This window comes from Hibiscus syriacus, unplaced genomic scaffold (assembly GCF_006381635.1).
Source record: "Hibiscus syriacus cultivar Baekdansim isolate YM2019G1 unplaced genomic scaffold, ASM638163v2 tig00000218_pilon, whole genome shotgun sequence".
Lineage (NCBI taxonomy): Eukaryota > Viridiplantae > Streptophyta > Magnoliopsida > Malvales > Malvaceae > Hibiscus > Hibiscus syriacus.
This window is the reverse complement of record NW_024061774.1, coordinates 1,684,634-1,710,699: the sequence shown is the minus strand read 5'-3', so window position 1 is coordinate 1,710,699 and position 26,066 is coordinate 1,684,634. Positions and strand designations below refer to the sequence as shown.

Genomic DNA, 26,066 nt, shown 5'->3' with positions numbered 1-26,066 from the left:
GTTCTACTAGGTCATTCACCTGGGTTTCTGAATCACCAACAAAGACTATGGTGATAAATGCCATGCACCTCTCTCTCTCTCCCTCTCTTCAATTCTTTTTTGCTTTGTTATTGCCCCCTTTGAATGACGAATCCGAGGAGAATTTAAAGGAGAAGAATGAGAGCTTTGAATCTGTTTAATGCCAAGAGGAAATAGTATTCTTGGGAGTGTGGTGGTAATTGAGGTTATGGACGTTGTGGGGGTAGTAGAATGGTGAAGATAGTGGAAGATAATTGTTGTTGGGTAGTGTTTGAGTGGGTGAGAAAAAGCAAATAGAAAGATGGCCCACAAAATAATTATAATATAAATTAATAATAATAATAATAATAATAAGTAATTATTATAATAACAATATAATATTTTTTAAGCCCGGTCAAAAACGGGTGTCTACAGCTGTCCCTCTTTGCACATTCTTGTGTTAACAAGAATAGGACAAAGACGAAAAAGTCAACCAGTTTCTGTCCGGTCTTCTTTTTTATTTTGGGAAACTTGATATGTGACGTTGGAATCGAGCTTCAAAGCATTGGGAAGTAGCTCCTGTATTGTCTTCTAGCCCAATATATTTGTTGTGAAGCTAAAATTTGACTTGAAGATTTCAACTTCAACCAGAAAGTATGTTCTGGATGATGTGTCACCGAGCTGAATGGAATCAACTCGATGGTTTTTATTGTCAGATATCACTTCTTGCCTTGAGCTAAGCTGTAAATGATGTGCCTTTAAGTTGAGTGTAATCGAACTCGAAGGTCTTTGGTTGGCAGATAGCCCTTCTTGCCTTAAGCTATGCTACAAATGATGTGCCTTTGAGTTGAGTGTAGTCGAACTCGAAGGTATTTTGTTGGCAAATAGCCCTTCTTGACTTGAGCTATGTTGCAAATGATGTGCCTTGGAGCTGAGCGTAGTCGAACTCGAAGGTCTTTTGTTGGCAGATAACCCTTCTAGCCTTGAGTTATGCTGCAAATGATGTGCCTTGGAGCTGAGCGTAGTCGAACTCGAATGTCTTTTGTTGGCAAATAGTCCTTCTTTCCTTGAGCTATATTGCAAATGAACACGATATCATTCGTCGTGAAGTTGAGTTGAACTGGATGGCATTGCTACTTGTGGGCACGATATCCTTCGTCGTAAAGTTGAAATCGTGGAGGGCCCATTCGTTGTGAAGTTGAAATCCAATATTAAGATGAATGTTACTGGTGAGACGATTCCCTTCGTCGTGAAATTGAAACCGTGGATGGCCCTTTCGTCATGAAGTTGAGCCTTGACTTGAATATCCTTCGTCGTGAAGTTGAAATCCAAGCTTGTACTGTTTCGAGTCCAATATCCTTCGCCGTGAAGTTGAAATTGGCTCTGAATAAAATTGGGAAGTTGTTTGTTGACAGCCAACCGCCCATTCGCTGTGAAGTTGAGCTTGTGTTGTCTTGAGGCGAATATATTTCGTTGTGAAGTTGAAATTGACTCTGAATAAAACTGAAAAGTTGTTTGTTGACAGTCAGTCGCCCATTCGCTGTGAAGTTGAGCTTGTGTTGTCTCGAGTCCAATATCATTTGCTGTGAAGTTGAAATTGACTCTGAATGAAACTGAAAAGTTGTTTATTGATAGTCAGTCGCCCCTTCGTTGTGAAGTTGAGCTTGTGTTGTCTCGAGTCCAATATCCTTCGCTATGAAGTTGAAATTGACTCTAAATGAAACTGAAAATTTGTTTGTTGACATTCAATCGCCCCTTCGCTGTGAAGTTGAGCTTGTGTTGTCTCGAGTCTAATATCCTTCGCTGTGAAGTTGAAATTGACTCTGAATGAAAATGAAAAGTTGTTTGTTGACAGTCAGTCGCCCCTTCGCTGTGAAGTTGAGCTTGTGTTGTCTCGAGTCCAATATCATTCGCTGTGAAGTTGAAATTGACTCTGAATGAAACTGAAAAGTTGTTTGTTGACAGTCAGTCGCCCCTTCGCTGTGAAGTTGAGCTTGTGTTGTCTCGAGTCCAATATCATTCGTTGTGAAGTTGAAATTGACTCTGAATGAAACTGAAAAGTTGTTTGTTGACAGTCAGTCGCCTCTTCGCTGTGAAGTTGAGCTTGTGTTATCTCGAGTGTAATATACTTCGCTGTGAAGTTGAAATTGACTCTGAATGAAACTAAAAAGTTGTTTGTTAACAGTCAGTCCCCCCTTCACTGTGAAGTTGAGCTTGTGTTATCTCGAGTCCAATATCATTCGATGTGAAGTTGAAATTGACTTTGAACGAGACTCAGAAAGTTATTTTGTAGTCAGACGGTCACCCCTTCGCTGCAAGGTCGAGCAACCACCACTTTTAAATGTGCTTTTGAATCGAGTATCTTTCGTCTTGAAGTTGAAACTTGACTCGAAAAGCTGCAAAAAATTATGTATGCTAAAAATGAAAAATACGACGCTCTTCAGTATGTCTAAGATGCATGCAACATGAATTAATTTTGGACTCTTGGATGGAACCTCAGTTTTGTCTGCTGGTCTTATCCTTGGGATCGACCATTCCCCATTTTCTTCTCGGGTTGTTGAAGTTGTCACTAGTGTTATCTTGTCTCTCGGACTGATTATTTTCAACAATGAGAAATGCTCGAATTTTGGCATTGTTCGTTCTTTCTTCATTAGAGGCAAAATGAGCCTTAACGACTTCCAGGACTTTTCGTATTCGAGATTGTCCTGTTTGAAAATATTTTTCTCCATTCTCTTATTTTAGGAGGAAAAAAATGTAAAAATAATGTAAAACATTGCCCCTCAATCTAGGCTCGCAATCGAATTAAATCATAAACAAGAGTTCAAAGAATATCAAAGGAATCAATAGCTCTTTTAATGCTTTCAGAGTTATAGCTCTTTGACAAATATTCAAGTGGATGAGTTGGCTAAGGTTTCAGCCATAAAAAAATGTCATTTTTTCGGTTATTGCAATATACTTTTTCTTTGGCTTGGCATTTTGATTGGATGCGGACAAAATGACGCAACTAGCATTATCAATTACTAGACCTTCTATTTCGGTTCTCTGAAATCTTCTATTTGTTCAAGTTTTGTAAGCTTCTCTAACAAAGGTAGTGCATAAATATCAGTCTAAAAATGAAATTCTTGAGTGCTCGTGTGAATTTGACTATAACAGATATTCCTTAACTCCCTTAGTACATCATTACCGAAATTTTTTTGCTTAGATAAATTTGATTTAATTTGTCGTTATCTGGCAAGCTGAATCTATAAAGTCGGGACGTTTAGACAATTGCTTTAGAGGGACAGCTTAACATTATAATCACTTTTATCAAGTTAACTGATGGGTTCATCTTATCACAAAGTCTTCGGCTGGACAATAACAATAGAGCAAACACCGAATTGCCAAGTGTTCGAGCAATGTCATGGTTTGAACGTAATCTATTCATAAGGCCAGGGCTTTCAAGTTTCCTCTATAACCAATTGCCTTAGTGGAATAGCTCAGCTTTGCGGATTTAATTTCTTAAGATTGTCAAGAAGAACCTGTTATAGTCTAGGTGTTGTTGAAAGTCAAAAAATTTCATCTTTAGAGTTCAATTTCCAAGTAACTGACCTAAACTAATTTCACTTACTCGACTATTCCATCTGTAAAGATCATGATCATCACTGAACGTCTTAAACAAAAGTATAGTAATGTCATATGCAAAAGATGCCCCATGTTGTCCGCACCTATGCACACCTAAATGAACAAGCATTTTTTTCTTTCCCTTATGGGAGGAGAAGGCCATACTGGTTATTTGTGAGAGAAAGGTACGGTGTTTGAGCGTATCTTTTGGGTAAGGTCAAAGTCCTTGTTTTACCACTTTTAAATCATGTTACTTTGTCAAAGATCTGTAACTCTGAATCATTTACGGAGTTTTTTAATCCAGGTGATATTCAAAGAATTTTAAGTTGTAAATTTGATTCAATGCTCAGCATAAATTCATCAAAATATCCAAAGGAAGTTCAAAAATAAGTTCCAAATATGAGAAAGTTCAAAAAACAAATTCAAACAAGATGCCTCAAAATTGAATCCCACTTGCCATGACTCTTTCTGCTTTGGGAATGTCATTGTCTTCATCGTAAAATTCCAGCTCTTTTCTGTCAATCATTAGCTGGATCAAGGCTCTAAATTCGGCACATTCTTGTACATCATGTCCATCTTCTTCTTTTTTGAGCAGGTGTTATGTGGATGGGGCGTGTCAAAGGCTTGAGGTGGTGTATCCAGTATGTGTTCCCTTTTGATGAGACATGGTTTCGTTAGTTAATGCAAATGCAAAGGAATGAAAATAACAAAATGCAAAATATGTCTAAATGCATGATGCATGAAATGTTCGAGGTATTGATCCAAAAATGTGTCTGTTATTATGAACAATCCTTATTGGGGATAAAAGTGTTACGTCTGGAGAGACAAAAAATATTTTGATGGTATAGATCCTGAACAACTTCTGACAAGTTGATTCGTCTTTCGTCATTTTTGTTACCGGCTGAATATCCAGTCGAACCGTTCTGGCTCTTTTGGCTAAACTTGTGCAAGTGATGAGCTGTTTGCTCGAAGGACTGCATCTCCGACTTTCACTTTCTGCCGAGCTTGTTTCTAACGAAAGTGACATTTGAGCCCTTCATCCAAAGTTTATCGGCTCGTTTCTTGAATTCATCAATAATGGTCTCCAGTTTAGCTAGGGTTTCTCCATCTTGTTCTCTTAGTTTTCGAAAGGATCATCCGGGTCAATAACATCTTCTTCGTCTTGCCCCTGCAATATTTTCCTCGGAGTATTCTTTGACCACGGCTGGACTTCTGAGTTTTCCATCTCTTTGTATTATAACCCATTTGTCCATTAATGCAGATTATTCATGTTTAACAAACACGTTTTTGGTGGATCAACACCTCTTTTAAATTATGCGAATGATGAAAACAATAAAATAAAAAAAGAAAAAAAATGAAAAGAGTTAGTGAGGTAAATCAAAAAACAATAATGAAAATAAAAAGTCCTACCCCACATGATAGTTATGCCACATGCTTAGCATACCTACCCGGACATGATCTTTATCTCACAAGTTGATTTTGAACAAGTCCTAACCGCATAAATTTCTAAGTCACATGCTTTGAACAAAAAATAAACCAAGAAACAAAGCAACCTAGGGTTTGGAATGAGGTTTTGGGGTGGGCTCTAATTCTATGTACTCTCCCGGTTTAGGTTCTAAATAGGGTACTCGAGTTCTCCTTCCTGGTGCCCCACTGGGCTTGCCAGACCCTTAGTCCTAAGCCCATTACAAGCTTGTGTAGACTAAGTTAAACTCGAGAGGAAACATTCTCTTATGCTCATACGGAGAATAAATTCACACGAAGACATAAGATATATGAATCCTGAAGGTTACTTGCTAGGCCCATATGGAGAATAAATTCCCACGAAGGCGTCGCTTTCACCCCCACTTATTAGGGTTCAGAGCTCGGGTATAAAGCATTAGATGAAACTTTTCAAAAATCTGAAATCATTGGAAAAAATGTCAGTACAACTATTTATTTAAAAAATAATCAAAGGTAAATAATTGGAATCGAATAAATAAATTTAAATTTACTATTTTCGCATAAAAAGACAACCGAAAATTAATTCTGGCCTGACTCACTTACCTGTCCCCAGCGGAGTTGCCAAGCTGTCAGAACCTTCTTTCGAATAGGCCCCGGAATTGGGCTTCGACTTAGGAAAAATGATTTGGAGTCGCCACCGATCATTTTAAAACGAATTTAGGTGGGTCGGACACCATCTTACCTGATCTGCGTTTTTCCAGAAATGGTTGGGTTCAGGAGTCGGTTACGGTCAAGGAATGATTAGTACCCTTGAACCGCCCTTTCGGTACCAATTAATTTGTCGGTTGTCTTTAAATGCGAAAATTAAAATTTAAACTACCCGATTCGAAATGCTTACCTTTGATCGATTGAAATTACCACTGAAAATGTCGAAAAATCTTAGATGGTAAAATAAAAATAAATACGAAGAAAAAAAAGGAAATATATATACACATTAATAAAATAAAATAAAATAAATGGCAAAGATAAACAAAAGTTAAAAACAAAAGAAATTGAAAATAATAAAATAATAATAAAATAACAATAACAATAACAATAAAGAATAATAATAAGGTTATTAAAAATAGAAAATAAATAAAAAAGAAAAAAATTAAGGTAATAAAAAATATATATATAAATAAAAAAGAAAATAAAAATAAAAATAAAAATAAATAATATATATATATAAGTAGTATCGATTAAATAAATAAAAAAATTAAGATAATATAAAATAAAACATAAAAAAAATAAATTGAAGTAATAACAAAATGGAGGGTGAAATTAAGAGGAATTCGTGGTTAAATTGAAATAAATGGACCAAAATGAATAATATCCAAAGATGGAGTGATTACACCAAGAATTAATCCATAAAAATCCAAAAGCAACTTATCTTGCACATTGCCTGTCAAGCACATGGGCCTCAATTTGTTGAATTGCCAACCATATATGTAAATAAGGCAGTGAAAATGATTTTTGTTTGGTTCAACATTGAGAAAGCAAGAGAATCCAGATTCCTGGAGAGCCTTTAGAACCCGTTTTTGCAGCTTCCGCATCTTCAAAACTCCATCGGGACTGGATTTCAAGGCTTCTTTAATAAACTTCTTCCACTTTATCTTCTTTTTCGTATCTTCTTTTGTCAAGGCAGATTCCACTATACCTTATTTTACGGCATTATGTTTGGATTTCTTCGCTACAACACCGGAATTAGTGAATATAGAAGCACCATTACCATATTCGTTTTGATTAGCAATGTTTATCGCGTCGTCCAAGCCGTCAGCCTTCATGCAAATAAGAACCGGGCCAAAGATTTCCTCCACAATATTTCTCCCATCAAGCAGTAGTTTGGCTTCACTATCGACTCCTGATTGAACTAATCTGCATATTCGTTCTTTAGCCTCCTTGCCAATAACTGGACCAAGATCCTCGTTAGGTTCGATTCTAGTATTAACTTTAAGACCCTTGGCACGTTCTACTAGGTCATTCACCCGGGTTTCTGAATCACCAACAAAGACTACGGTGCTAAGTGCCATGTACCTCTCTCTCTCTCCCTCTCTTCAATTCTTTTTTGCTTTGTTATTGCCCCCCTTTGAATGACGAATCCGAGGAGAATTTAAAGGAGAAGAATGAGAGCTTTGAATCTATTTAATGCCAAGAGGAAATGACATTCTTGGGAGTGTGGTGGTAGCTCTGTTTTGAAAATCGGACCGGACCGGTCGGTTCAACCGGTTTAATCGAGAATCGTTGTTTAGTTCGATTCAATCTAAACCGGTTGAATTGCTATTAGTGAACCGGCCAGAACCGCTGAACCGTTTGAACCAGATCTGCTGAAAATCGGAAAAAATCGGGAAAAATCGAGATTTTTATTTTTTTTTTAAAAACAAATTAAACCAAACAACGTCGTTTGTTAAACGAGCCAAGTCGAACTCGAGTATTGCTGAGCTCGACTCGAACTTGAAAACTTTAAAAGTAAGCTCAACTCAACTCAAACTCACAAGCTAAAAATTATCAAGTTCAACTCAAACTCGAAATATAATATTGAAACTTGAACTCAAAAAAGCTTAAACTCAAAAAAAAATTAGAAGCTCGATTGAAGCCTAAAATTCGAGCTTGATTGAAGTGAAAGAATAGTTCACTCAATGCTCACCAAAAGGCTTCATGATTTTGAATGTCAAATTACCTCTATTATTTATAGAAGTTAGTTGTGATGCGCTTCTATGTTTCTTAACAATGTGAGATTGTTTTGTTCTCATATTTTTACTCTTTAGACTTTTGGGATGCTCTTCTATGTTTCTTAGCCATGTGAGATTGTTTTTAAAAAAAATTAAATCAAACAATATCATTTTGTTTTAATTTTTTAACCCCTAATTTTTTTAATTATAATTATATAATTATATTTATTATTTAATATGTTTTACCTTAAATATTATGTTATAGTTAATTTGAATCATTTTGTTTCACTTGATTTTATGGCTTTTAACTTATATATGTTATGACTTGCTTTGAATATGACTTGTGATATAAAAAATTATTTTTTATTAAATACTTTTGGTATTTTTATTTAACTTTTTAAATAATTATGATGTCGTCCGGTTCTTCTGATCGATCGGATCGATTCGACCGATTGAATCAGTGAACCGATAACATGACCGATTAACTAACCGGTCCGATTCTGAAAATCATGTGTGGTAGTTGAGGTTATGGACATTGTGGGGTAGTGGAATGGGTAGAAAAAGCAAATGGAAAGATGGCCCACAAAATAATTATAATATAAAATAATAATAATAATAATAATAATAAGTAATTATTATAATAACAATATAATATTTTTTAAGTCTGGTCAAAAACGGGTGTCTACAACATATAAGCTCATTGTTTTGAGCATATACTAGATATAAGATGTTTTACAGTTATCAGACACAAATATCTGCCTAAAAATTATGTTTTGAATAGTAAATTTAGAAAATCATCATAACTTCTACAAAAATGAATATAGGATGAATATTATACCATTGAATTCGTCTATTAGTCTAGTTTCTTTTAGAACAAACGAAAATTGATTTCGAGGAGTATACAAAAGATATGAATTTTTAATCAGTGATAGGTTAGAAAACATGACAGCAGATTCTGTCCAAAACAACTTCTGCCAATCAACTTTGATAATTTGCTATAAATTGTACAAGTGGAACTAGACAGAGTGCGTTATATGGTTATATTCTTATTCGAGTTTAGTTTTTTAGTGATGCAAACAGAATAATTTTTCAATATATAGATTAATATAGAATAATATTTCTTTGAAGGTAGTGCAAACTGCCATAATATGAAATTTCAATAAATTGTGTAGTGGAAATAATTTTTAAAGCTTAGTAAGGCTTATATTTGATTTATAAGTAAATTGCTTAAATGAATCTAGTTTATTTATTTAATTACTCTGATCGAGGATGACTTGTGATAAGTCAACCTCATTTTATTTTCCAGTATGATTTATAAATTTTCAGTATGAAATATTTCTATACAATTTTTCATCAAGTTTTATGAATGATTTTGGGTATGAACTAACCAAGTATGATATTTATGATGATGAATTTTAAATGTTTACATTTATCATATGATTTTCAGTTATCAGATATTTACAGATATAAGATTATTACATTTACCATATATTTACAGATATCAGATGATTATAGTTATCAGATATTTACAGATATCAGATGTTTTACAATAATCAAACACATATTAATAAATGATTCTATGATGATAATATAAGCACATTATATGTTGCACGAAGAGTCATAGGTACATTTGGTATGCTATTTAGTAAGTATGTTGGGATTTTCGGAAGCTCGAATCGACAACCGGAAGAGTTTGCAAAGAGGAGTCGGAACGGTTTTTGTGTTTAGGGAGTAAGAAGATTGAAAGATAGAGAATTGCACATCGATTTATAGTGGTTCGACTTTCTCAAACAAAGTCTACGTCCACTACTTTAGCTCCTCACCAAGGATTTCCAATATAAATTCACTAATTTGTTTTTTTTTTTAGGATATAAAGAGTAACCTTACAACTCCCTAGTTTTTTACGGGCTAAACTAGAACCTTTCCCCTAGCCTTTACAAGGCTTAGCTAGAACCAAAACCTCTTTACAAAAGGATAAAAGATGTAAACAAGAAAACCTCTCTAAGGTAGGTGTTTATAAGATTGAGCTCACAAGAACAAAATATTTACAAGAGAAAGATGAAATAAGAATGAAAAACTCTTCTCTTGTGTTTGATTGCTTGGATAGTTGTTCTCTTACTTCTTCAAGTGTCCTTAGCTTGTATTTATAGCTTGGAATGTGTTTGATGTCGTATATAGTCGTTGGAGATGTTTTAGAGCCATTTGGGGATGATTTTTCTACTAAAAAAGGCTGCCCATAACATGTTGCATCGGTGCACTATCATGGTGCATCAATACCCCTTCATTAAATTCAAATAAACTAGCCGTTGTAACCTTGGTGCATGGATGCACAGTAGGGTGCATTGATGCACTAATTGCATTCGGTGTTTGAGTGCATGGATGCCCTGCATGGTGCATCGATGTACTAGTGGCAGGTGCATGGATGCATGGATGCACTGCAATGGTGCATGGATACACTTTGACACTCTTTAGCATTTTTGCTCAAATCCGAATTTAATGGACTTTGATTTATTTTTGAAACCTTTTTAAAACTTTGAATAAATTCAATTCAAGTCCAAAAATATTTTGCCTTTAAATTTGTTATATCGAAACATAATTCAACATAATATTTTTCAGTTATCATTTTTCAGTTCAGCTTTGATACATATGTGTACCAATTTTCAACACCATTGGTGCTCAGGTTATGATGCACTGAAGTGCATCATATCGCAGTTTTAGTTATGATTCGACACTGTGTTATGCCTAGTGCGCACCTTAAACCTACGTACCTTATTTTCTCTTACATATACATTGGGCTATAATAATAAATGTGAAAGTTGTGACAATATATGAAATAAAGGAACATAGAATTGAAAAGAAAATTTGAAATATGTTCAAATGAAAAGAACAAAAAGTTATTTATGATATTCGATGTTGACTTACATGATTTTTGATAAAACCATAAGATGATGATTTTCAGGTTTTCAGAAGGAAAAACGGTTTGACTAACCCAATTTGAAATTTAATGTTTTTATTTTAAATTATTGTAAAGTGAGAATCTTGCCAGCATCTTATGGAAATCAAACCTACCGATAGTTTCAACAAGACATCCTAACTTTGACTTATTAGTGACATGTACATTATATTCGTTGGGTTGCTTTATTAGATTCATTTTTTAAGGGTATGTATTAGTAACTAGGATTATTTTCTTTAATTTTGGTTAATTTTTAGTATTAATCGTATTTATGAATGAATAATATAAATATTATATTTTAAATGTTTTAAAAATTAAACGGTATTTAGGCAGTGATATATATAGAGTTATGATCAGTTTGAATTACCTACTTACATACTAAAATTTGATTTGTTTTTTAGTGATTAAATATTATTTTATGATTTTATATGAATAACATAAAAAGTTAAAAGTTAAAATAGTGAAAGTTTAAAAAGAAACAAGATTTTTAAACCTTTATGCATAGTAAATATTTATCTAATTGATGTGATATTTATGACACGTATTACTAGACATATATAGGCTATGGGTATTACAAAGCACCCTCTTAGTCAAATAATGAGCTACTTGGTTTGCATCTCTACGTGCATAAGAAATAAACAACTAATAAAATGATTACAATTGTCGCGAATAAGTCGCATATGAATTTCTAACGTAGAGTCATCAACATCCCGACTATTGAATTTGTTAACCATCATTGTCAAATCAAGATCAATTGTGATACGTTGCCAACCTTCTTCCAGAGCAAGGTTGACAGCAGCAGCAAGGCTGTGCAATTCGGCCATTCCTGACTCAAACTAGCCAGCATAAGTAGTAGCCAAACCGCCTAGAACCGTTCCTCTACATCCCGAGTGACTACACCAATCGCAACAAGTCTTGTGATAGGATTATAGATGCCATCAACATTCAACTTTATTATTTCACCATGTGGAGGAGACCGTTTATCCAAAGCACATTTACGAAGTAAAGAAGTGAAAGCTGTCTGTTGTGCTGCTAGAAAATTAGGATGGACGATCTGAGCATTAGCTATTAGCACACAAGTAGGTTGCAAGTGGCCATCATGAACTTGAGCATTCCTTCCATTTCAAACATTCCACAAGCATAAGAAAGCCTGCAAAATTATCCAACCTAAGCGTAGCAGCTGCAGACTCTAGCCCAAGTAAGAAGCGAACCTGATATTCCAGCAAGATGCAGAGCTTCTTGCGTAAAACAACAATCCCTGACCACGTGCATAATTGTTTCAATCTCCGTCTTACAAAGGGGCATAGACCATCACCCAGATCGACAGGTTGTATGCGTTGGCTTTTAAAGCTACCAATAGGCCGATCTCACCAAGTAGACCCTATAATCGTGGTTGCCCCACATGATGCTTTCATTAAAACAAGGTGCGATAGGAACTTGGAACACCACTTTCGCATCTTATGCCGATAAGAAGGCCTCCACTTTGGTTCTATCCCAGTGTGGTTGACCCCTGTGCATGAAATCCCCACATCAGGCATATTGGGTCTTATCATCTCTATCGGTACCTATCAGTTGTAACGGTTGTATGCCACCCCATTTGTCTTTAAACAAGCGTGTGGAGCTGTTGCAATCCACTCTCCATAAAAAAGAGTTAAAAAGTGTTTGTAATGACTTATGAAGACCCTTCCGCACGTACAAACTCTTATTACCAATTGTTTTCATTAAGAATATCTTCATCAGGATAGCATTTCTCATGGAACATTTGAGCAAATAGTAACTCTGGTTCTTTGATAAGCCTCCATACATGTTTACATAACTAAATTAAATGATCGAAGATCCTGAAGACCTAGACCCCCAACTCGCTGTAGTTTACAAATAGTATGCCAAACAATTAAAGGCCATACACGCTCAGATATTTTCCCAGTCCACCAAAATTGATGCATGATATTAGTAATTTCATTCAGAAGATGTTCCGGTAATAAGTAATAGGACATGTCATATTGGGGAAGAAATATGATATTGGATTCAGTAAGACTTTTGTTGATTTAATAATGCACTGTGTTACTATTGTATCTTTTGTTACCCAGGTCAACAATACCTTGTCTAATGTGTTTGTTCTTAGTAGGGGTCTCCGTTAGATTGATCCTCTGTCTCCACCCTCTTTGTGACTCAAGGTTTATCGGCTTTATTTCATAAAGCCCAATGTACTAGGACCATTAAAGAGATCCAAGCTTCATGGAATGGACCTTGAGTATCCATCTTTTGTTTGTAGACGATAACTTGATTTTTCTAAAAAATTCAACCTCAGAAGCCGCCCAAACAAAAAAGATATTAAATCTCTATGTTGCTTCTTCCGGACAAAGGATGAATTAGCTAAATTTGTCATCTATTTTAGTCCAAAAACAATTTCTGCACACCGTGCTGAAATGTCCAACATCTTTAAGACACAAGAAGTAGAGTCGTTGGGACACTATCTCATACTATGAATAAAACGAGAAAGTTCGGTTACTTGCGTGATAAAGTAATGACGTGAGTAACATGATGAACGAAGCGTCTATTAACATATGGTGAAAGGGAGGTTTTTCAGAAAGCAATATCCCAAGATCTTCCCCAATATGTCATATCCAGTTACTTGTTACTAGAGTATCTTTCGAATGAAATTACTGATATCATGTGTCGATTTTGGTGGACTGAGAAAACATATGAGCATGGATGACCTTTAATTGCTTGGCATACTATTTGCAAATCAAATGTTTCGTGTGAAATATATCCTGATGGAGATATTCTTAATGCAAAAATTGGTAATAAGAGTTCATACACGTAGAAGGGTCTTCATAAGTCTGTACAAGCACTTTCCAACATCTTTTTCTGCCGAGAAGGTTACAACAGCCATGCACGCTTATTTAAATATAAATTGGGTGGCATACAAACGTTACAACTAACAGGTACCTGAGAGACGACGAGACCCAGAATGCTCGATGTGAGAATTTCATGCACAGGGATCAACCACACTAGGATAGAACCAAAGTGGAGACCTTCTTGGCACAAGATGCAAAAGTGGTGTTACAAGTTCCTATCGCACCTTGTTTCCATAATAGCATCGTGTGGGGCAACCACGATTCTGGGGTCTACTCAGTGAGATCGGCCTATTGATGGCTTCAAAAGCCAACACATACTACCGAAGCCACATCCAAGCTCTGGAAAATTATCGCCAAATTAAGGATGCTCCCTAAGGCACGTATTTTTGTATGGAGACTAACGCATAGAGCTTTACCTGTTGGTGCTCGAGTGAGATCTGCCGGTCTGGGTGATGATCTATGGCCCTTTGTAAGACGAAGATTGAAACGATTATGCACTCGGTCAGGGATTGTTGTTTTACGCATGAAGCTATGTATCTTGCTGGAATATCAGGTTCGCTTCTTCTATTTGTACTTCCCCCCTTACTTTGACTAGAGTTTGCAGCTACTACATTTAGGTTGGACGATTTTGCAGGCTTTCTTATGCTTTGCGGAATGTTTGGAACGGAAGGAACACTTTGGTTCATGATGGTTGCTCGCAACCTCCTTGGGTGCTAGTAGCTAATTCTCAGATCCACCATCGTGATTTTCTGGCAGCACAATAGGCAGCCTCCACTTTTCTACCTCATAAATATGCTTTTGGATAAATGGTCTCCTCCACACGGTGTGATGGCGCCTATAATCCTATCACAAGACTTGTTGCGATTGGTGTAGTCGATCGGGATATAGAGGAACAATTCTAGGTGGTTTGGCTATTACTTCTACTGGCTATTTTGAGTCGGGACTGGCGAAATTGCATAGCCTTGTTTATGCTGTCAATCTCGCTCTGGAAGAAGGGTAGCAACATATCACAATTGAACTTGATTCGACAATTGTGGTTAACAAATTCAGTAGCGGGGATTTTTATGACTTTACATTAGGAATTCATATGCGACCTATTCGCAACAATTGTAATCATTTCATTAGTTGTATTGTTTCTTATATACGTAGATATGCAAATTTAGTAGTTCATTATTTGGCTAAGAGGGCGCTCGATTCTAATGCTTCTTATTTCTTTGGATCGATTTATCCCGAGTTCCTTGATATTGTTATAAAGAACAACTTGTTACCGACTTAATTAATGACTAGTTTGGTACTCTTTTTCTCTCGTAGGATCCCAACCTAGTGCTGGTAAAAAAGATTTTTAATGAAGGCCATTTCTTCAAAAAAAAAAATCTAAAAAAAGGAATGTCATTTGTGTGAAGAAGAAACTCGGTGCTTTTTTACCAAACAAGAGCCCAATAAAGTCCAAATCTAACAAAGTTCGGGCCAATTCGACCATATTGGATTTGACAAAACTACCCTTGAAGTGCTCAGTTTATTTCGAATAAATATCAGTCATGTATCCCTAGAGGCCGCGTTGCTCCTCGTTGTTGCGTTTTCATTCTGCAAACTTCAGCTAAAAACTTGAGCTAACTCTTCCCATCGATCCATCAGGTTCGTCTAATTATCTCTTTATCTTATTGTATTTTTCCCTTTCACTTTGGGTTTTCCTATGTTCTTATTTTTATTATTATTTCTATGCATCGTGGCTTTATCATTTCTCCTTTTTTTTTGAAGATTTTGTTTTTTATTTTGGGTTTGGAAGTTTGATGTTTAGTGGGACTCAAGATTTGGACAGTAATCAGAATTCATTTCGTTATGTGAATTACTTTTCTTCTCTTTCAAATCCGGCATTCCTCTGTATTTAAGGCTCAGAACAAAAAAATCCTCTTACAATAGACCTTTCGACCCTACTCCTCGTTGTGTCTTGACGTGTCTATTCTTCCTACGTTGTAGAAACAAGCTTTTAGTGCTTATGCTTCGTGATATTGGATTCCCTTTTGATTTTTTTAAAGTTCTATATTTGGCAATGTTTTTGCTTCCACGTTATTAGGGTTTAATGAATTCTTTTCTTGGAATAGGTTCTGGTTACAGTTAAAGTTGAATCAGAAATACCTTTATTAGAGCAACGCCAAAATGTCTAGAAAAGGTTTGATGGATCAAGACTTAAGTAAACTAGATGTTACAAAGTTGCATCCTCTCTCTCCCGAAGTTATATCCCGACAAGCTACTATAAATATTGGTAATGTTCAAACCCTGTTGCGATCAAACTATGTATAGCTAGTTGCGGTTATTTTGCCGATCCTTGTTTTGTTGATCGAAAGTTTGATCTGGGTTTTGTTGTCAGGCACCATAGGGCATGTAGCACATGGGAAGTCAACAGTTGTGAAAGCAATATCTGGTGTTCAGGTGATTTACCTTATTTTTAATGTGCCCAATAAGATGTTATATTGATACATCACCTTCAGAGAATCTACTTTGTATTTTGTGCCATTTGTTTGAAGTCTAGTAAATGTAATATGAAATGATTTGTGCCCTTTATGTTTCTCTATAGACTGTTCGTTTTAAGAATGAGTTGGAGCGAAAATTACTATCAAGCTTGGATATGCAAATGCAAAGATTTACAAATGTGAAGATGAACGATGCCCTCGTCCTCACTGCTACAAGTAGGTTGATATCTAGCAGTTTTTTTTTTCTATAAATTTCCCGAGTATTAATAACAGCCACCGGTGTGATCGACAATTTGTTTTTGTAGGGCATATGGAAGTGGAAAAGAAGATAGTCCACTTTGCGATGTGTCTGGCTTTGAAAGTTCCAGGATGGAGTTACTGAGGCATGTGTCTTTCGTAGATTGCCCGGTAAGGTTCTAAGTGCTACTCTGTCGAGATGTGATGATTATGTTTCGAGTTTTCTGGTTCTCTTTCATTCATGCTCAGTCACTTTTTTTTTTACTAAAGGGATTAGATATATTGCTTTTCAGATTTATAAAAGTCTTCTATGCAAGAATTTATTTATTTCTCCTTCAATGTTTCCATCAGGGTCACGATATTCTCATGGCTACTATGCTTAATGGAGCAGCAATTATGGATGGTGCATTACTTCTCATAGCTGCAAATGAAAGCTGTCCACAACCTCAAACTTCTGAGCATCTGGCTGCTGTTGAAATCATGCGACTCCAGCATATTATAATTCTTCAAAACAAGGTTGATCTTATTCAAGAGAATGTTGCTATCAACCAGCATGAAGCAATACAAAAGTTCATTCAGGTTGTCTTTTCTTTTTCCTTTAAATAATAATAATAATTTCATTCTTATAAAAAAATAATAATAATTTCATAAAAGTAGATGGCTATTTCATTCTTGTTTTCTTCTGAATCTTTGGCTAAAAATAATTCATTACAGGGTACTGTTGCTGATGGTGCACCAGTTGTACCAATTTCTGCACAGCTAAAGTATAATATTGATGTTGTGTGTGAATACATTGTTAAGAAGATTCCTATTCCAGAGAGGAACTTCATCTCACCCCCTAACATGATTGTCATCCGATCATTTGATGTCAATAAGCCAGGGTATGAGGTTGATGAGATTAAAGGTGGTGTTGCCGGTGGAAGTATACTACGGGTAAGTTTTTAGACAAGATCTTCTTGTTAGCCTCTATTTGGAGATTAATGCTGGTTGCCTTCTTTTTCGTGGTTGTTGCACAATTTAACTTACTAAACACTGGATACTTATCTTACCTGTTTAAGGCTTGTTTAATTCTTGTCTGTAACAGTGTTAGACCTATTTCTAAATAAGAACTTCTATGTTTTAGTAGTTGCTAGAGAATGAAGCTCAATGTTTACCATTGCTTATCAAAAGCACTTTTGGGGCTAAAATCAATGCTAAACTAAAAGTGCTTTTAGAACTGGTTTTCAACCTAAACCAAAAGGCTGAAAATTTTTCTGCATTTGCATGGGAAAAGCTCGGTCGAGAAAAATGCAGCTTTTACCCCCATTTAATTTTCCCAACTATAAACATTCTTGGACAAAAAGCTCTTCAGGACATAAAATAAAAAGCTTTTCCTCGGTTAATGGCTTTAATAAACTTTTTGGTGTAAATAAAGTATTAAACAATTCTGATTTGTGATTTGTCCTTTTTGCATTTTTTTTAGTATGGGTATATATTTATATTCAAAGAATTATACACTACTCGAATATAGTCTAATATGTGTTAGGTAAATTTATATTTTATATATCAAAATATTAATAATGAGTTTCCATAAACTATTTTATTATAATTTATGTTGGCATATATCATGTATAAGAATATTAATGAATGTAAGCATAATTTAAATCGACATATTTTAAACTTTACAACATTATGTCTAAAATGGGCATTTTATCTTCTCATAAGTACTTTTTGATAGCAATTTTAGACACTTAAATCATAAACCAAACTTTTCAAATAATTTGTTTTGTTAATATTTGTTTTTTTTTTCCAGGGTGTTTTGAAGGTGAACCAGTTTATTGAAGTTCGTCCTGGGATTGTTGTTAAGGATGAAAGTGGGAACATCAAATGCACACCCATATACTCCAGAATAGTCTCACTGTACGCAGAACAAAATGAACTACAATTTGCTGTTCCAGGAGGTCTAATTGGTGTTGGAACAACTATGGATCCAACTTTGACACGTGCTGATAGGCTGGTTGGTCAAGTGCTGGGAGAGGTTGGTTCACTCCCAGAAGCTTTTGTTGAGCTCGAGGTATGAGTTATAATTTCGTTTCGGGATTGATTCGAGGCATGCATGTTTCTGTCTGAAAGAATAGGTTTGACTTGCATGGTGGTTATGGTATAATCTGTTGGATTTTATCAGTGGCTGATGACGTGGTGAGCAATTATCAGTAAGATGTTGACGGCTGTTCAATGGTCTCTCTTTTTCTAATGTGGTGCAGGTAAACTTCTTCCTTCTTCGAAGGCTACTTGGAGTAAGGACAAAGGGATCAGAGAGGCAAGGGAAGGTGTCAAAGCTAGCCAGGGGAGAGATCCTAATGTTGAACATCGGGTCGATGTCAACAGGGGCTCGAGTCATAGCTGTAAAGAATGATTTGGCAAAGCTGCAACTCACATCCCCGGTTTGCACCAGTAAGGGAGAGAAGATCGCTCTGAGTAGGCGTGTCGAGAAGCATTGGCGTCTAATAGGATGGGGTCAAATTCAAGCTGGAACAACCCTCGAGGTTCCACCTTGCCCTCTTTGATGCCGGTTAGCATGTATACGCAAAAGCAACAGCATCAGTAGAACAATGCAGGAAAAAGAATATTAATTTTGTTGAAATGTGGGAAGGCAGACAATATACTATTTTTGTCACTATGTTGAGTTCCTTTTTTCCCTTGTTGATTCTGTGGAGGAACATGACTGTTCCTTGTTTTGTTTTACTGGGAACTTCTTGTGATGGATGCGGCAACGAATGGATGATGCAATTAATATGATATAGTATTGTGAGGACTCGATTCGAATATGTTGAGATTTGAGACAAATTTAAAGTGTAAGTCATAATTTGAGGACAATAGAGGTTATTAACCTTGCACTACCGAAATGCTAGATTTGAGAATCTTATGGATGAGTGATGAAAAAGAATCTGTTGAAATTGGGTTGTTTATCAGCTAAACGCTGGTGGCAGTTTTCTAGCAGCTGCTCTACTTGGGGAAATAAAATCTTAATTTTCCCGAACAATTTGACATACTTTAAAGTTTTGATTAAATCACTAATCAACTGAGCACCAGTGGTCTAGTGGTAGAATAGTACCCTGCCACGGTACAGACCCGGGTTCGATTCCCGGCTGGTGCAGATGTGTCTTTTTGGTATATCCAGTTTTGAATACTAGTACTTTTGGCGTTAGGAATGGACTGGTTTTGTTTAATGGAGATTGTTAAGTTGATGAGCCCCTACACTTTGTAAAGCCGGGCCAAGTTCTCATGTTACTTTTGATTTTATATGTCCGTTCACTTTCCAAGGGAGGGGAGACTTAAACCACACAAAAAAGGGAACACGATGACGCTTTCCTGCTCCACTCCTCTGCCTGCTTTTGTGGTTCAAATCATCCTTCAGGTTCTTTCCTCCACTTGTCAACATTTTTTACTTTGTGATGAATGTGGGTCGAAAACATGACCTTCAATTTTCAGTCTGACGCTCTCCAAACTGAGGGATTTTCAATAGAAATACGCGCTGATTAATGGTTTAAGACAAGCTTTTGAATTCAGAGAATGCCCAAAGCCAAAACCCCTTCCCTGTTTGAATATACCGATGAAAATTCCCAGAAGATTAGCACCAAATTAACCATCCTGATTCAGTTCCGACTATCGGCTAACGGAGAGGAAGAAATTGGGTTTAAGGGATGTCAACAGTGGAAGGAATTTGGGTGATTCTCGGCTTTGCGTTATGAATTTGGGTGAAGAGCAGTATGTTGGGTGTTTAGAAAACGGTGTTTCGGCCACTGTTATGATGAAGTGAAGTCGATGATCGGCGGCGGCGGCGGCGACGCCGTGATAACCAACCATTGGAATATGGGTTTTTGTTTCAACGGTGAACAACAAGAGGACATAGAAAATCAGAAATAAAAGAACCCTGCTTCCTCGCTTCTGCTTTTTCGCTTAAATATGGACTCGTAAAAAAAATTAAAGCTAAATTTAGTTTTTTATTTTTTAAGATTTTTTTAAACTTTGTTTTTGAATATTTTAAAATTAGAGTTAAACTTACACACCAAATAAAAATTCAGATCACTATAGTCATTTATAAGCTTTCATATCATCATAACGATCAAATGACTTAAATGATAAAAATAACTGATTAATTGATCAAAATGTATTCTTTTAATATTTTAGGCTTTTAATGATCAAAATGTAAACCCACTAACATTTGAAAGCTTGTGAATGTAGTTAAATCCATAATTTTATTATGCTCATATATCAATTTTTAAATTCGTTATTCAAATAACACTCATTCTCAGTTATTAATTGAAATAATATATTTATCTATCACTTAGGGTCCGTTCGGTAATGCTCTATAAAAGCATTTTAAACTAAAAAGTTCGTTTTGATCAATCGTAAAAATCAATGTCAAACGGGTAAAAAATATTTGTGATGAAAACGGTAATTTCAAACCAATTGTAAAAACTAAGATTTCTAACTTTTTCACTTTCAATTTTGCGTTTTACCATTACTAATGTATGTGATCCACTTAATTATGTATATTATTATAATTTAATACTAACATATTTTAAAAAATAATTTATTACTTTTAATAAATTATTTTAATTATTTAAAAATAAATAAAATTCATGATTGACATATTTTTATTATAATTATAATTTTTTTATTATAGTTTAAATTGATATAATTTATACTCCTATATAATAATATTTTTTTAATTTATTATAGTTTAAATTGATATGATTCATATAAGTGTAATATAATTTAAATACCATATTTTTAATTTACAACATGTAACACCCACAACATGTACCCGACCCAAATACGAGTCTGAGGTGTCACATTGACTTTTCAAACTCCGACTCTTGACGAACATCAAGGAAATTTTAAACTTTTATTACAATAAAAGTTGTTGACTTACAAAAAGTTTGACCAGGACAATACAAAATTGATTAGAGCATTCGTAATTAACAAATTGTTTACATGCCAACACACTAAATACAATCAAAGCACATACTTTGCCAATGACTTTTGATCTGATCTTCTAGTAAGGTTGTTGTCCTTGCTACTCCTATTTCAGCTCTTCTTGATTCTTGGTACATACGTGTAAATCACTTACACGCTAAGTCACAGACTTAGTGAGGCATAATATGAATATATAGATATAACAATAAATTCATGAACAAACATTCTTACCATTTGATCATGACATTTCAACTTGCATGTATCAATTACACTATAACATATATGATTATGCCATGCACATAAGAAGCTTACATTTTTATGCTAGTTTCACTTTAATTTATCTTTGGATTGCCCATGTACATTATTGAGAACATAAGGTACGTGAGTACACTGAGGTTGTGCACAATGCTATCACCACAACTCGAATAAAATCCCACTAGGGCACTGAATATTTGTCCCGAATAACCACTATGTCCCGAAGGACCACTATGTCCCGAAGGATCACTGATAATCCCTAGACTCTTGGCATGCCAATTATACCTACAACTCTCATATTAAATAACATGGACTTAATTATAAATACATTTCTCATTTTCATATCTCTTCTATCACTTTTCATATAAACACATAATTCACTTCAATTGTATACACATGATCACTTCCATTATTTCACATTCCTAATGGATTCTCATATAATTGCATTTATTCATATAAGTTCCTATTAAAGCTTGGATGGTTTATGCATGGAATCACTATGACAATAATATATATATATGTACATATATGCAAATTATAAATTCAACTATAAGAGATAGTCTTATCACAAGTCTTATCCTCGTACAACTCATCTAAGATATGCACTTACCTTAGCCTTGCTTGCTTTGACTGATCCTAATTCTTCGATTGTTCCAGAACAGGATTACATTCTATATCTACATAGTAATACATTGATACATATAAGTATACTAATTGATATATTCTAATCTATCACTTCTTAGACTAAAACAAAGACTACGTTCATCTATTAATGAAGGTAGGTATCGATGCACTCTACAGTGTATCGATGCATTCTTTAACGTGTGTATCGATGCACTACTTGTGCATCGGTACACAAATTACATTCGATGTTTTCATCTTAAGAGGGTGTATCGATGCACTCCCTATGCATCGATGCACTTATTGCATTCGATGTTTTTATTTCCATTGAGAGTGTATCGGTACCCTTTGAATGTGTATCGATGCACACAACCCAGAAATTACATTTTAAGCACGAAAATCACTTCATTTTCAGCTCAACACTTCATATTTCACCTCCTTTTATATTCCTAACATTCATACACATACTTACCCTTATTTCTACTCAATAATCACTTCTTTAACCTCAAAATTCTATCCTTGATACGTCATTCAAGAATCACACTCAATTACCAACATGTTCTAAATCTAATTCTAACACCTCCTATTCCTTAATTTCACTAATGACAAGTCAAATTTGGTCTAGAAATCTAATTACTATCTTTCTACCAAAATTTCACTTATCAACTTCCTTTCTTCGATCCTTCAAATACCTTTCATCTTGTTGTTTTAAGATAAATTAAGCTTTCCTTAAGCTTAATTATCATCCAATGATCAAAACCAAACTTAAATTTCAGCTAATAAGCAACTAATAAGAATTCTTACCTTTACCTTGGCTCACACGCATGAAGAAGAAAGGAGGAGAAGAGAAGTCTGGAAGCTTGGATATTTCCTTTCTTTCATACACGTGGCCTCCATATATACTTAACCAAATTTAATTATTTGCTTGCAATTGACCATTTTGTCCTTCAATTCCATCTTCCTTGCAATTTAATCCTATACCAAATTACAATACTATTCAATTATTCTGCTTTAGTCACCAAATTCTAAAGTTTTATAATTTAGTCACTAACCCGGTATTGAGGATGTTACACAACATAATACCTATAATGAACATTTTATCTTTTCAATCTCATCTTTTAACATTAATCCCAAATAGTTCAATTTTAAATTGTATTTTTATACATCAATTTTAAAAAATTAGTTTATATAGCACTTTTTAAAAGTCACTTTTCAAAAACTATATCAAATTTATCCTTAGAGTAAAGATGTGCCTGAAAATTTAACTAAGTGCACCTTTACCTAATCTACTTTAGGGATGATCATTGGGAAGTCTCATGTGTGATAGCGTAATATACGTCTAAGGAAAAGCACTACCGGTTTTGTTATTATGTTTTTTAACAAAATCGGTAAAAAAATTACCGGAAACATTATTATCTCTACCGGTTTTGTTATTATTGGATGCTTTACCGGGTTTGGTAAAATATCCGGTAGAAAAAATAATGTTTTAGGTAGTGCTTTACCAAATATATTACCAAGCTCGGTAAAGCGCCCAATAATAACAAAACCGGTAGAAATAATGTTTTAGGTAATTTTTTACTGGTTTTGTTAAAAAAATAATAGCAAAACCGGTAGAGCATTTCCTTAGTTGTATATTAAGGTTGTCGTACGGTAAAACTTCCCGATGATCATTAGTTGAGCCATTTTTTTTACTTACTTAAACCCGACCCAAAAATTAATTCCTTCATTTTTATTAGATAAAATTAGGATCTAATTGAAAAAATAATATAAAAAATAATATTATAATTATTCCTAAATATATAAGAGATCGTTAAAACATTATGTTGGCAAAGGACTTTTTCACTTCAAACCTGAATCCGAATCGAACATGAATTTTAAAAAATCGAACTTGATCTTCAAGTTTGAACCAATCGAGTTCGGGTTAAATCTTTATCCCTAATTATGTATTATATAAACTTTTAAATTTTATATTTTTTTATGTAATTTTTTAAATAATATAATTTAAAGAAAAAATAAAATAAGTATGAATTCGGTTTAATGGATGAAACACGACTTTTGTGGTATTTGGCCCACAACCAGCAAATAGAAATGGAAATTGGTTTGTCAGCTAAACACTTGTACCAGGTTCCCTGCATTTGGATAGCTACCATCATTTGGCTTGCATCAGTGAAAGGAGTAATGGTATTTGGCCCACAACCAGCAAATCGAAATGGAAAAACACTTGCACCAGGTTCCCTGCATAGCTGAACTCATTTGGATAGTCATATTACAATTTAAATACTTGCTTAGTAATTGAGTGCCCAATCAACCATTCTCCGACTATCAGCTAATGGAGAAGAAGAAGTTGGGTTTATGTGGTGAAAGACGACATAAGGTATGTGAAGCAACTTTGGGTGGAGAGCAGTATGTTTGGTGTTGGGAGGCTGTTATGATCAAGACAATTCTCAAGTCGATGACCGGCGGCCACGTCGTCATAGCCAACCATTGGAAAAATATGGGTTTTCGTTTCAACGGTGAAGACCACCAACTTACAGAAAATCAGAAATTTGCCTTCTGCGTTTTGCTTATATTTATAATCGTTTTTATTTAATTAAAATGCAAAGTTTCATTCATAGAAAATAAAAAAAATAGTTTAACTTAGATTTTTAATTTTTGTAATTTTTTTTGAAATTTTTATTCTTTTCTACTGTTTTAAAATTATGATTAAATTGACATAATTTATAAACGATAAAATTAAAATTTCAAAATTAAAATTAAATCAAATTAAATAATAATAAAAATTGAAGTCTAAATCTATTACTATACTCATATCATAACTTTCATGTCATTATTTCAGCTTACGATCGAGTGATTTACATGATAAAACTAATTAGTTAATTGATCAAAAAAAATTCAATAATTTTATGATCAAATATAAACTACTAACGGTTAAAAGATTGTGAATGCAGCTAAATGAAAATCCACATTATTTGTTAATTATAAATGTAACACTCATTTTAATTATTAATTAAAATCATATCTACCACATAAGATAAAATGTGTCTGATAATTATTTCAAAGCGCCTTTACCAAATATAACTAGAGATGATGATTGGTTGGATCAAATTTTTGATCCTATTGAATTGAACCCAAAAATTAAATCCCCATCCGTGTTCGATTTGAACTAAATATATAAGGTCTGTGTGATATGTTGTAATTGATTTTTTAGAAAATAATTTATGTAAAATGAATTACCTGAAAATTGGTTTAGGTAAAATGAATTACATTTTCTGAAAAATATTTTTAGAAACTATTTAACGGTTTCGATATATTGTGTAAATCATTTTCACTAATTGTTTGATACACTATATTAATTTTATAGGAAACAATTTACATAAATGAATAAAGTTTGGTTCGGTTAATATTTCAAAAAAAATTGATTTGATTAACTATTAAGACAAAATTTGGTTCATTCGGTTAATGGTAATTTAATTCGATAGATAGTTAAATCAACCATTTGAATAATATTAATTTTAATTATTAGTATTTTATTAGCATAATACTAAAGTATTATATTAATATTAAATATATAAATTAATATTACTCATTATTAATAATTTAATAATATAGTATTTATAAAATAATAGATAAATATTAATATTTTATTATATATTACTAAATTAAAAATAATATCATATATTATTATAATTTGCATATATAATATAATAAAAATATAATTATTAAAATTATATTATAGTATATAAATATTTTAATAATTAATATTTTTAAAATATTAAATGTATAAAATATATTTTATTAAAATATAAATGTAAAAATACAAATGAATAAGTTATATTTTTTAAGTAAAGTAAAGAAATTAAAAATACATATAAAAGTTATGACTATAATTTTCTTAAATATATAAAAGATAATTATAATATTTTAATTTATATAAAATGATATTTTAGAAACGTGTCTCTTA

The 26,066-nt window shown here is 33.9% G+C and overlaps 1 protein-coding gene, 1 non-coding gene and 1 pseudogene across 2 annotated transcripts; 2 read left to right on the top strand and 1 right to left on the bottom strand.

The window, feature by feature from the left end:
• Positions 1–6,589: 6,589 nt before the first annotated feature.
• On the bottom strand, positions 6,590–11,500 carry LOC120150565 (methylmalonate-semialdehyde dehydrogenase [acylating], mitochondrial-like). Its single transcript, XM_039163251.1, has 2 exons — positions 11,496–11,500; positions 6,590–7,121 (listed from the first exon to the last, which is right to left on the bottom strand). Exon 2 carries the CDS (start codon positions 7,107–7,109, stop codon positions 6,738–6,740), a length of 372 nt encoding a protein of 123 aa, XP_039019182.1. The 5' UTR covers positions 7,110–7,121; positions 11,496–11,500; the 3' UTR covers positions 6,590–6,737.
• Positions 11,501–15,115: 3,615 nt separating this feature from the next.
• Positions 15,116–19,042, top strand: LOC120156333 (annotated as a pseudogene).
• Positions 19,043–19,332: 290 nt separating this feature from the next.
• TRNAG-GCC lies at positions 19,333–19,403 on the top strand. The gene has a single exon. It is a non-coding gene; the product is annotated as a tRNA-Gly (tRNA).
• Positions 19,404–26,066: the final 6,663 nt, after the last annotated feature.